Here is a 13046-nt window from a genome sequence, read left to right as displayed (position 1 = left end):
CTTTCTTTCTTTCTTTCTTTCTTTCTTTCTTTCTTTCTTTCTTTCTTTCTTTCTTTCTTTCTTCCTTCCTTCCTTCCTTCCTTCCTTCCTTCCTTCCTTCCTTCCTAGTATTTAAAGAGTTTAATAGCAATAACTAGAATTTCCAACAGAGCTTTTAAGACTTACAAAGCACTTTACAAATATCTCATTTGATCTTCACAATAAGCCTGCTAGGTTACTGTTAGCTCCATTTTACAGATGAGGAAGCAAAGTGAGAGCTTTAGGTAGGACTTTCTGAAGATGAGAGCTCTTGGGTAATGGATTAGATGTATGAGTGAAGTTAGATCATCAGAAGAATATAGATGGAGAGTTGGAAGTGACCCTTAGTTCAGTCCCCTCATTTTATAGATGACTAAACTAAGACTCAGAGAGGAATGGGACTTGCCCAAGATCACACCATAATATGACTGTATCTGGTTTTCATGTCTTATTATTCATGTCTTGCCGGTGAATCAAGCATAGGTTTTAGAATTACAAGATTTTTAGGACTAGAAACTTCCTTACTATATAAATGAAGACACTGAAGTCCAGAGAGGTAAGGGATCTGACACCAAGGCCCCAAAGACAATAATTAACAGACCCAGAACTAGAATTAAGGATTTTTTAAAACCAATCTTATCTCTGACATTCCAGTTACTTTCCTCATTTGGGTTTGAGGTGCTTGTAGTCTTAAAATTAAAAAAAAATTTATAAGTACATTTTTTGTCACTTCCAAACATATACTCATTTAATCCCCACCAAACTCTGTGATTCTTCCTTTATAACAAAGAAAAACAATCAGTTAAGCAAAGACAACTGGCACTCCAACCATCTCTGGTAGAGTATGTGAAATTGTGCACCTGTCCTGCACCTGTGCTGTAAAAAGTGGGAAGTTTGTTCCTCTCAACTCTGGTAGTGACCTCTGCTGTTATAATAATAATATATATTATAATTATAATATATATTATTAATATATAATTATAATATATATTATTAATTATAATAATAATGAATCCATTAACAACTATTTATTCAGTGTTACCTTTTGAGATACAAAGTCACATAAGAAGCCATCTCCTCTTAAGGGGTTCTACTACATATATATGTACTATGTAGCACAAGCTGCCTCCCCTAATTAAACATGTGGCCCTTAAGAGGGGATGGCTTCTTATGTGACTTTGTATCTATCTATCTATCTATATAGTATATAGAGGAAATCTTTCTTGTTCTTTCCATTACTCTGTATCTATGGATCTCCCAGTTCTACCCACTTTATTTTGCATCGATTCATAGATGGGTTTTGGTACTTCTCTGGTTTGGGCACATTGAGCCTTTCTTGTGAAGTAATAATTGTTCATCGCAGTCCATTGAGCCACCCTCAACGATGGGCACCCACTTCACCCCTACTTCTGTGCTACTATAAAAGGTGCCGCACGGAGGCTTCAATTTTGTATTGATATGTTTCATGTTGATGTCCCTTTATCTCTAGTTCAATCCTTGCCCCTCCATCGCAGTTGAGCTATTTCTTGTAATCAAGGACAAAACAGAGATGTTTGTAGGTTTTTATACTGGAGGGGGCTTTGACCCATCTCTTCATCTTCCAGCCTCAGTTTCCTTCTTTGTATGAGAAGGTCATTGCAGTAGAGAATCCCTAAGATCCCTTTCAACTCAAAAAAATTTTTTTTTTTTGCTCCCATGACTCTTTGAGATGATTAGTCCAACCCTTTCCTTTTACATGGCTCAGTTCCCCTATCGTGCATCTAGAGAGACCTCTTGGTCTTGGAAGAAGAAGCAGTTTGCCTAAGATCACATCAATGGCAGACAGCTTGTGAATTCTTTCATAAAAACCTGTTTGGGGACCCCCCCATCGCTGTTAGGGCATCTCTCATCCTCAATAGCAGGGACAAGATTTCAGAGCCCAGGGCCTCGGCTCCAGGGCTCTTCCTACCGAGCCTCCCTGCCCATCCCCACAAGTTGTGTCTCTCTGGGAAGGGAGCGGGGAGCAAGAGGAAGGGCTGCGGTCTTGAACCGCCTCCCCATGGTGTGTTTGGGAGTGTGGTACCTAGGGCTGAGGAGCTGGGGGGAGGGACGGGATTCTCTCTACTATGGCCACGAAGAAAAGGCAAGGATCTCCCTTTTAGAACAGCAGCGACTCCTTATTTCTCCGGCCCTGCCGGGTTTGTTACCTTCCACGGACGGAGGAGTAGATGAAGGCTCAGAGGAGGAAAGGGCTTGTCCAAAGGTGACCCAGCGGGGGAGAGACGGGCGGAGCGGAAGGTGGGCTGGCTCTTCACTCCCAGCCCCTTGCTCCGTTCCGGCATCCCCACCATGGCCAGAGCTCTCTCCTAGCGCTCTCTCCCTGTGACTGTAACTTCCCCTATAGACATGTGGTGTCAGTAGAAGGATGGTCTATCCCTTGCATGGCTTTCTCTGCATGCACAGATCTGCTCATATTCCCTGGCTGGCACCCGTTCTCCCTGCAATAAGGCTTTGGTGAACCTATCGTAAGCTCCAGGGAGAGAGAACGGAAAGAGAGAGAGAGAGAGAGAGAGAGAGAGAGAGAGAGAGAGAGAACCAATCCTTCGTATCCATCCTTCCTTCCCCCCACCCCCTTGGAATGGAGTAGTTTCATCTCTGCTCCCCCCGTCTCCCCCACCCCATCTGTTTGTTATCCCCACTGGTCCTTCAGAAAGGAGATTACTCCCCCCCCCATTCCTTCCACTCCCCTCCCCCTCCCCCTCAGCCCCTCTCCCCAAATACAATCCCGACCTCTTTCCCCAGCCCTCCCCCCCCACCCCAGACGCCGTTCTCTAACTCTGACTCTATAGAGTCCCCGGCTCCAGCCTGAGCAGAACCAGCTTCTTGGTCATCTCCATCCTCATCCTCAGAGCCAACTGCTGGGCTGCTATGGAGCTGAGACAGCCCCCCGGCTCGTGCCTGCAGTTTCTCGGCCCCCGGAGACTCAGCTGATCCTGATTTTTTGGGGGGTGGGTATGGGTGTGTGAGAACTGGGGGTGAGGGGCATTCTCCCTCCTTTTTCTGGTTGGGATTTTGGGGGGGGATATTTTTCTCCCCCGGCTCCACTCTGACCTGGACCTCTCCAAAGCGTTCTCTTCCATGAGAAGGTAGGTGTGTGTATTGGGGGAGGGGGCCGATGGGATCGGCACATACCTGGCTCCGGTAATTCACTGGAGGTCTGGGGGTGGTTCTTTTGAAAAGAGCCCTCGGAGGCCTTCCCCCCCCCCAAGTCCCATCCTCTTCTTCCCTCCCATCCCAGTCCAGCGCCCGTTCCCCCCCGAGGGAGGCGTTGGGAGGCAGGCGATGGGAAACTTTGGTTCCCCCCTCCATCCCGGCGGTAATGAAAGTTCTTTCTGTGGCAATGCCGGCCGGTGTGTGCGGCGGGGCTGCCTGCCCCATTCAACAAGTCGGGCTGGAGGTGCCAGGGTGGGAGGCGGGGGCCCCCCCTCCCCGGCAGCTTTGCGGTCCTGGCTCCCGACTTCCTCCGCTGGTCCTCTCTCCGTCAGGGCTCTGTGACGCTGGCTGGAAACCTGAAGGGGCTCTGGTGAGGTTGGGCAGGCTCGGAGTCGGGAGTCCGGGGGCTGGCCGAGGTTGGGGACCGCAGAAACCCAGGGGGAGCCGTTGGGAAGGATGGGGGACGAGCGAGCCCCAGAGGCGGCCAACTTTGGTCGGGGCAGGGAAGGGTTAAAGGCTCCCCCCTCCCCAGATCCTCAAGTCCGTGGCTTCCCTTTGCCAGAAGGATCAAGGCCCATCGGCGGGGACCGGGGTCACAGAAGCCCGTGTTCTGTTTGGGGGCCGGATCGTCGAGTCTCTGGGTCTTGTTACATAATCACTGTTTATGATGATTGGGTCTTAATTGTCTGTTCCCAGCATCGGCTGCCACGAGCGTCCTCGCCTGCTGTTTGGTGGTGGGGGGACACTGGGCTGGGGGTGGGGAGGATGGAAATCTCTTTGTGGGGGAAAGGACCTGGTGATGGTGGGACCCGCCGGGTGAGCTCCTGCCTCGACCAGGAGACCCGAGGGCCAGGCCCGTGGGTGAGGAGGGGGCCGGTCGCCCCCCTGCCTTCGCCCCTCCTCCCCTTCAGCCCCCTGGGAGGTGTGGGGGTGGGAGCGGGCTCTGAGGACACCAAAGCGAGACACCTGGGGGATCAGGGACAAGCAGGGACGGGGACCCTGAGGGGGACGCTTGCAGGGAAGGGGGTGAATTTGTGTGTGTGTGTGTGTGTGTGTGTGTGTGTGTGTGTTTGTGTGTGTGTGTCTCTGTGTATGCAGCTCTGTACCATCAGGGGTTCTGCTTAAGAGGAAAGGATCCTCTACCTGGGACTGGAGGGGACCCAGAGGTTCCATAGCTCAACCCTCGTATGTGGCAGATGAGGAAAACTGAGGCCCAAGGTCACCCTCAGGACCTCAGATCTGTGCTGGAAAGGAACTCAGGGAGCTCCCCATTAGCAGAGGAGTGGCAGGGAATTGGGGGCTTGCACTGAGATCAGAAGGGGACCGGAACTCAGTTTCCCGACTCCAGACTCAGGGTTGCTGGTTTTGTCATGGGGATCTTGGGGGGACAAGAGCAGAGAGGGGCTGCTTTTTGACTTAGAGATTCTGGCTCCCCCTTTTTCCTCCAGGTAGCCCTCTCCGGGGTCTCCCTAAACCCCTCCCAGACGCTCCTCTCCCTCCATCCTGGCCCCTGCACCAGCCTCCTGATTAGATTGCCAAACACACTCCCCGAACCTGCCAGCTCTGACGTCCACTGGTGGCCTCTGAAACTTTCCCCTTTGGAGAAAGCAGGAGAGCGCCCGGTCTGTTGGGGAGTGAGTGTGTGTGTGTATGTGTGTGTGAGTGTATGTGAGTGTGAGTGTGTGTGTGTGTCTGTGTCTGTGCTGGACACCTCCAGGCCTCCCCCCAGCCTCCACCTCCTCAGCTGGCCGGGTCTCAGGAGGAATCCTGACAGAGGAGGAGGTTCTGCCTTCTGACCGAAAGGTGTTTAAAAAAATTCCAGTTTCTCAAGCCGAGACAAGCGCACGTCCTTGTGACCTGGGGAACGAGGGGGAGGCTGGAGGCAGCGGATGGGGAGCAGAGGCCAGGGGGCAGAGGCCGGGGGGCAGTCGCAGGGCCTGGCCTGGTGCCCCTCTGGAGTCGGTCCGGGGGAGAGGCCCTCAGTGCCGCAGGGAGGCAGACGTTCCGAGGGCTTGGGAACCGCCTCTTGGACACAGAACTCCAAGCTCCGGGCTTAGGGAACAGGCTGCCCCCGGAGTTTATGACCTGACCTGCTTTGGGACTATGTCCTGCAGGCTCAAGAGTTTAGCAGCCAGAGGGGGCGGAGAGGCCATGGAGTCCATTTTCCTGAGTCCTGAGAGACACTTATCCAGGGTCACAGCCAGGGAGGACTGGGATCCAAAGCCACAAGCCATCAGCCTTTACTCCTTGGGCCTGCAGACTCAGAGGGGGCAGGGAGCACTCGGGACATCCCGTGCCCAGGGATCCCTGTTCCCTGCTGTCCGGCCCAAGTCCCGGGACTCCTCCCCGCGGCCCTGGGGGTCCTGGCTCCGTGGCTGGGGAGGAGGACGTCTCAAACCCTCACTCTCCTTATCACCTCCTTGGAGTTTCTTCAGCCCTTCCCTAACGTCCCCCCTGTAAGCAGTCCCAACTTTCCTCTTGTTTGCACACAGGTCTTGGTGCCCCGTCTCCCCTGTGGGATGGTGGACTGGCTTCTGGGTGCTTTGCCCAGCACATAGTAGGCGCTTAGTTTATGCCTGCTGCCTGGCTGTGTGATCTTGGGCTCCGGGGAGTAGGATCCCCCGGCCTTGGAGTGAGGGCCTTCCTCAGTCCCTTCTCAGGAAAGGCTCCACATTCATTATCTCCCGCCTCTCCTTATGGACATCCCCGAGCCCAGCCTCCTTTTGGAGAGAAGGGAAGAGCTTGCTCCAAGGACACTCCGTTTGTAGGGGACACGGGGGAGATTTGAACCCAGACCTTCAGACTCCATGGTCAGTGTCCTTCCCATGTCCCCTTGGGGTTTCTCTCCCCTCCCCTTCCTGAACAAACGAATGGTAATGATTCTGCAGTTCTCCGTCCAAAGCATTTGGCTCCTTCCCTCCCCTTGGCCCTTCCTTCCCATGGGTGATCAGACCCCCCCCCCCCACCTCCTTGCCTAAGATCCTTCCCCTTCCCCCAGAGGCGGGAAAACTGGGCTTTGTTCTGGAGCCCCCAAGACCAGTCCCAGAAGCTGCATTCGGATGCGGTGCACGGCCCGTGACAGGCCGCCGGTCACACACACACACACACACACACACACACACACACACACACACACACAAACACGGTCTCCACCTCCAGCACTGGGGAGCCTCCGGGCTGTCCAAAGCGGGGCTGGAGGGGCCTGGCTGGCTGGGGCTTCTGGGCACTGTGGGGGAGATGCTCGGGTCTGGGTCAGAGTCAGCCATCCAGGGCTGCCCTTCGAGGGGACGAGGAGGTTGAACAGCCTCGTCCGGAAGAGGGGGGTCCGGGATGACCCTCAGAGATCTAGGCCCTCCCCCTTTAGGGGTCTGGCCCAGAGAGAGCAGACAGGAAATGAAGAGTCCGGCCTCCCTCCTTCCCTCCCTCCAAGGCTGCACCCGCCCGAGTCCCCCTGGGTCCTTCCCCTCCCTACGCCAACTTGTCCCAGTGGGAAAATTGGCTTCCACTTGACTTTCCAGTCTTGTTGCGGCCATTTCCCCCAATGTTTCCTGTGGGTTTAGAGCTGATCTTGGCTCTGTGGGTCCTTGGGCCTGGCCTCCTCTTGGCAGGCCTTCAGTAGGAAGCCACAGCCAGAGGGAATCCAAGGCAAGGGTGGCCTGGGGGCCGACAAGAGCGGGCCGTGCTCCTTGGCTCATGGTGGCCACCAGGGGCTGCCACTCTGGGAGTGGGGACCCTGCCCCTTATTGTTGGGGGCTTTCCCATGGTTTCTGCTGCCAGAGGGGCGAAGGGAATGGAGCCAGTAGGAAACTCATCCTTTGTTGGGTTCCCCCATCCCCCAGAATAAGCGGTTCTAGCAGCCGGTAACTTGCTCATCAACACCCTTAAGATGTGTCTGGTTGATGGGTGAGGAGGAACCTGGAGGAAGTGGGATTTTTTTTATCTTGGAATAATAATCACACATTTATTTAAAATTTGCAAAGCACTTTACAAATATTGCATTTTCCCTGGGGAAGGGAGAATTTCAAAGGGACAGGAGGGTTTCCTCAAAGACTCGTCCTGGGGGATGAACTCAGCTGGGCCTTAGGGCCGGGTCTGTACTGGCAACCAGAGATGAGGTGTTCTCGGGGCTAAGTTAAAGAAAGGCTGCCCCCTGTGAGGGTGGGAGACCCTTGGGTTTGGGATCCCGTGGCCTCCCCCCTCAGACTGGCTCCTCGGCCCCTTCCCTCCTTCAGGCCTCGGTTTCCGAGGGTGTCAGAGGAATGGGTTGGATTGGCTGGCCTCCAGGCCCCTCCTCGGGCCTTCCCTGAGCCCCAAGTGGCTGGAGAGGGCCTGGGCCTTGAGCCCAACCTCAGTCAGGGACACCGGGAACTGTGGGATGTGTGGCAGCTGTGGAGCCTTGTCTCGGGACTCACAGCCAGTGATCCAGGACCCTTGCGCCCGATGCCGGCCATGTTCCCTCAGGGGACAGGCCTGGTCTTAGCCCAGCTCTACCAGAAGGGGAGGGAGCGCTCTCCGAATGCAGCGGATTTGTCTCCCCTGGAGGTCTGGGCTTCCCCCCCAGGCCCAGGTGGGCAGGCCCGGGAGGCCCAGGGACGGTGCTCTGTGTCTCCACGGCCCTGCTCCCCGGGCCCGGAGTGCTCCTTGCCCTCCCTGCACAGTGGAAGCCCCGGGGACATTGAAAGGCAGGCCCCCTCCCTCTGCTCCTGGCAGGAGCAATGTGCTTCCGAGGTGGACACTAAGGGGGAGGAAGGAGCACGATCTCTGTGTGGGGCTGGAGAGTGGGTGAGGGAAGTGGGGCGTGGGACAAGAGGAGGTGGGCGCGGGCGGGGGACTGCGCTTGTGGGGGAGGACTCCCGCCGTCTTCCCTCGGCTTTGTCCTGGGTCAGGATTGGCCCGTCCCAGGGAGCACAGGAAGGGGAGCCGGGGACTGCACCGTTCACCGTCCCTCTCAGTGCAGTCCTGAAGAAAGCGTCTGAAAAGTGGGGACAGTGGCGGCTCCTCCCCCCGGGGGCTGCCGTGGGGATGAAAGGGGGCGCATTAGTGACATGTCTGCAAACTGCCATTACTGTGACTGCTCCAGAGTCCCTGGTGGAATGGAAGTGCCTTGAGGGAGCGCCCCTCCCTGCCTGCCCTCTGAGGTCCCCCACCCTTCCCAGGCCCAGGCCCAGCCCACACTTAGCTGGGTACACAGCAGGCACTCAGCAGGCACCTAGATGGGCACTTAGTGGGGGCACCCAGCTGGGCACCAACAGGCACTCAGCAGGCACCTAGATGGGCACTTAGTGGGGGCACCCAGCCAGGCACCCAGCAGGTACCTAGATGGGCACTCACCTGGGCACATAGCAGGCACTCAGCAGGCACCTAGATAGGCACTCAGCCAGGCACCAGTGGGCATTCAGCGGGCACCAGCAGGCACTCAGCTGGGCACCAGTGGGCACCTAGATGGGCACCCAGCAGGTACCTAGATGGGCACTCAGCAGGCAACCAGGCAGGCACTCAATGGGTACCCAGTGGGCACCCAGCCGGGCACTCAATGGGTACCTAGACAGGCACTCAGCAGGCACATAGCAGGGCACACAGCAGGCACCTAGACGGGCACTCAGCTGGGCACTGGTGATTTCATGGAATCCCCGCAAGGAAGCCCTGGGCCAGTGGGACTGGCACCTCTCTGGCCACATGGCTTCTTGGAGAGCCGAAGGCGGCAGGGGCTTGTCACGAGCCTGGGCCCTTCAGGATCCGGCTCTTTCTGGGTCCGAGGCCCAGCCCCAGCCAGGATGTTGTACCTGCATCTAGTCAGCGCTTATTTAGTGCTTGTTGTTTGTGTGGTTGACGCCCAGGGCCTGGGTGCAGGAAACGGCAGGGCCGAGGGGCCAGCGCCATGTCACACTTCTCCCGTGCCATCCCAACATCCCCCCCAAGGCATCAGGGGGAGGGTCCCTGTATTACTGGTCTAGAGCTGGACCCAGACCGTGTTGTGTCTAATTCTACCTTTTACAGAGGAGGAAACTGAGCCTAGGGAAGCCGAGCCGGCCCAGAACCCCCTGGGCCCCGGGGAGCCAGGCAGGGACGTAAGCCTGCTTCTCTGACTCCGCTTTCCGAGTTCTTGCCTCTGTCTGCCCCAAAGGGCCAGCACCGACCCCTGCTTTCCTGTGGGTGAGCCACCGTGTGGAGCTGAGGCAGTCTGAGCCTCGGTTTTCTTGTCTCTGAAATGGGTATGCAAGGAAAGCCTCTCCTCCCCCTTCTCTCGGCCCCCTGCGGATCCCCAGGGCACTCAGGCAGCGGGTGGGAGGGTGTGGGGCAGGGGAGCTACAGGCTCTGCTAGGCACGGGATCTTGGCCAGTTCCTCCTCCTTCTCCAGGCCTCAGTTTTCTCATCTGTAAAATGTGTGTGTGTAGTTGGCCAGGGCCCTCTCCAAGGCTCCATTCAGTGCTGCGTGAGCCAGGGAACAGCCAGCCCAGCCCTCCACAGGTGGAGGTGTGATCTCTGGGAAGCAGGGGCCCAGCGGCTCAGCCCTCGGGGCAGGGAGGGCCAGTGGTGGCCGGGGAGGGGAGCACGCAGCGCCATCCTGAGGCACAGCTGCTACTCCCTGTCCCCAGGAGCTGCCCCTTCAAACCAGGGGGCCTTAGGGGGACAGGTCCTTGGGGAGGAGAGCAGATGGTTGGAAAAGGGGGCAGGAGGGTAGTGTGGGAGGAAGGGGGAGACAGAGGAGTACATGTGCATCATGGATTCCAGACCTTCCAGGTCAGCCTTCCAAACAGTACTGTTGCTCTATAGTCTGATATAATATGCTCTAATATTCTTTCCATGGCATTATCCTTATGTTCTAAGCTCCCTCCCAGCTCTGACATCCCCTGTTCTAAGCTCCCTCCCAGCCCTGACACCCTCTGTTCTAAGCCCCCTCCCAGCTCTACCATTCCTGGTTCTAAGCTCCCTCTTGGTTCTGACATCCCGTTCTAAGCTCCCTCCCAGCTCTGACATCCCCTGTTCTAGGCCCCCTCCCAGCCCTGACATCCCTTGTTCTAAGCTCCCTCCCAGCTCTGACATCCCCTGTTCTAAGCTCCCTCCCAGCCCTGACATCCCCTGTTCTAAGCTCCCTCTTGGTTCTGACATCCCGTTCTAAGCTCCCTCCCAGCTCTGACATCCCCTGTTCCAAGGATTCTTTTAGGACTGCATTCTGTGGGTCTTGAATTTCCTATTAAGGCTTTGGCCAGTAGTCCAGCCCGGACTGTGAGACGGTGGTGATCTGGGAGCTGGTTCTTTGCCCTCTGCAGAGCCTCTCTAGTTGGCCGTGTCCTCATATGTTTCCTCTCTGGTCTCCCCAGGGCTTCCTGCTCAGTGCCGACATGGCCGAGGGTGTTCTGCCCGCTGCTGCCTGGAGCCCCAGCCCCCTGCCCCCCGGGCGCTCCGTGCCTGATCTTGCCTCAGAGCCTGGAGTCACGGAGCAGCAGCCCCAGCCTCGGACCCCACCTTCCTCTCCGGCCCCGGAGCCCGGCCCCGGCACTGACCCTGACGTCCCACACCCCGATCTGGCCCCCGTCGTCTTTTTTTGTCTCCGACAAACCACCAGCCCTCGAAACTGGTGCATCAAGATGGTGTGTAATCCATATCCTTTGAGACTCTTTCCCTCATGGCCACTGCCCATCAATCCACCCCGGCTTCCTCTCAACAGGTAGGAGGTGGACTCTCTGTGGTCTGGTCTCTGCTCTGGTTCTGGCTGCAGCCTCTTGGAGGGAAGGAGCCATGGAGCAGGTGGGAGAGGTGAAAGGTCTGGAGTAGGGAGGAGGGGAAGGCACGAAGGGAAACAATTTGGCTATGGGGGACACAGGGTGGGGAAGGGCCCTGGAGGAGGTGGTGATGCAAGAAAGAGACTTAGGAATGGTTGGGGAGGAGGCTCTCTGAGAGAGATTGAGTTTGAGGGGATTCCTCTGGGAGGAACACTCTCTCCTTTGAGGTGGCCATTGAAACCGGAGGGTGGACGTCCCGAAAGAGAATCAGAGACTCCAAAGTTGAGAGTCTGGGAAACAGGAGAAGACTGAGGGGCATTCCATGGAAAAAGAGAAATTGGGAAAGAGAAAGGAAGAAAAAGATTAATTTGGTTTTGATGTATTGAGTTTTAAATGCTAATATATAATATAATATAATATAACATAACATAATATAATATAATATAATATAATATAATATAATATAATATAATATAATATAATAATAGGACCTTGGGGGGTGAAATGATTAGCCTTAAAATGCTGATTCTGTGATTTTATGATTTCGGGATTCCATTGATTATGCAATTCTATTGATTCCATGATTTTTGCATTCTGTTGATTCCAGGATTTGTGATTTTAAAATTCAATTGATTTGATGATTTTCAAATTATGTTGATTCCAGGATTCACAATTTAAAATTCCATTGATTTGGAGATTTTCAGATTCTGTTGATTCTAGGATGTGCGATTTTAAAATTCCATTGATTTGGTGATTTTCAGATTCTGTTGATTCTAAGATTTGTGATTTTAAAATTCCATTGATTTGGAGACTTTCAGATTCTGTTGATTCCAGGATTCACAATTTAAAATTCTATTGATTTGGTGATTTTCAGATTCTGTTGATTCTAGGATTTGCGATTTTAAAATTCTATGTATGTTGTGATTGTCAGATCCTATTGATTCCAAAATTTAGTGATTTAAAAAATTCTCTTGGTTCAATGATTTTTGATTCTCTTGATTCCTTGATTCTGTTGATTCAATTATTTCATGATGCAGTGATTTAGGGATTATTCATCTTGGCTTTTTGGTAGAACTCAGCATTCTAGGTGCTATATATTTTCCTGTCAGTGTGGATGTTGGAGAATTTGTTTACAATGATCTTTCTGGGACCCAATGAGAATACAGGACCTAGATGGGATAGAGCATGATTTGGTTCCCTTTTAATCCCATTTCAGGAATTTAGAGAAGTTGTTTAACTTCCTATCTATAAAATAAGATGGAGTTGGACTCAGTTGGATTGAAAGGTCTCTATGGTCCCTCTCTGCTGCAGATATCTGAGCTGATGAAATTAGGAATTTGTATTTGTGTATGTATACCCCTGGGAATCATCATACCCTTGTCCATGTGTGTGGACCTGTGCACTCATTATATTTTATATTCATTCAAAAAACATTTGTTTAGTGCTTTTTATATATAAAAGATTGTGCTTGACACTAGAAATATATGATTGCTGCCCTCAGGAGCTTGGGTAGGATCGGATATATAGGACATTCAGTAGGTGAATATAATACAAGGTACAGAGTGGAAGGCGTGAGCCAGACCATGGCTTGAGAAGGATTTGAGCTGGAATAGAATGTGGTCGAGGATGGAGGAAGGAAAGGGGAGGAAGGAGATCCCACGCACTTGTAGCATGTTTATCTGTGAACATTTTAATTGCTTATAGACTGCAAACTCCATGAGGGCAGGGACCATGTCAAGGAATCCTGCCCTCAGGGAGCTCACGCTCTAGTAGGTGCAACTTGGAACAAGAAATGTGGGCCCTGGGGAAAACTGTCCAGGGAAACGCTGCCTCACAAAGGGACCCTATGGATAATGCTAACAATGCCCCTTCATCTCATGGTTACAAAGCTCTCACCTCACAACGATTCAGCCAAAAACATAAAAGATGAAATGGTTATACAGAGTAATCACGAGGCAGAAAGAGGATTTGAACCCTGGTCTTGTGACACAGATTTCAGTGATCTTTCCATCTTACTGTTCTGCACTAGTATTATATTAATACTAGTGTCTTCAGAAATATTGGTCTGAAAGGGCTCTGAAAACAAGGAATTTCATGTCTTAGAACAGGAGA

At 53.6% G+C, this 13046-nt stretch overlaps 1 protein-coding gene across 2 annotated transcripts; it reads left to right on the top strand.

Annotated features, from left to right (window-relative positions):
• Positions 1–2594: 2594 nt before the first annotated feature.
• Positions 2595–11350, top strand: LOC116419632 (basic proline-rich protein-like). 2 transcript variants are annotated; one of them, XR_004229893.1, is made up of 2 exons: positions 2595–3143; positions 10533–11350. XR_004229893.1 is itself a non-coding variant. In XM_031940712.1 (2 exons), the coding sequence occupies exons 1-2, from the start codon at positions 3377–3379 to the stop codon at positions 10881–10883; spliced, it is 555 nt and encodes a 184-aa protein (XP_031796572.1). In that variant the 5' UTR covers positions 3365–3376; the 3' UTR covers positions 10884–11350. The 2 variants fall into 2 exon arrangements, 1 of the variants encoding a protein (XP_031796572.1); XM_031940712.1 differs by lacking the exon at positions 2595–3143 and adding an exon at positions 3365–3580.
• Positions 11351–13046: the final 1696 nt, after the last annotated feature.

This window comes from Sarcophilus harrisii, chromosome 5 (assembly GCF_902635505.1).
Source record: "Sarcophilus harrisii chromosome 5, mSarHar1.11, whole genome shotgun sequence".
NCBI classification, from domain to species: domain Eukaryota; kingdom Metazoa; phylum Chordata; class Mammalia; order Dasyuromorphia; family Dasyuridae; genus Sarcophilus; species Sarcophilus harrisii.
The sequence above is the reverse complement of the archived record's forward strand: the minus strand, read 5'-3'. Positions and strand labels throughout refer to the sequence as shown.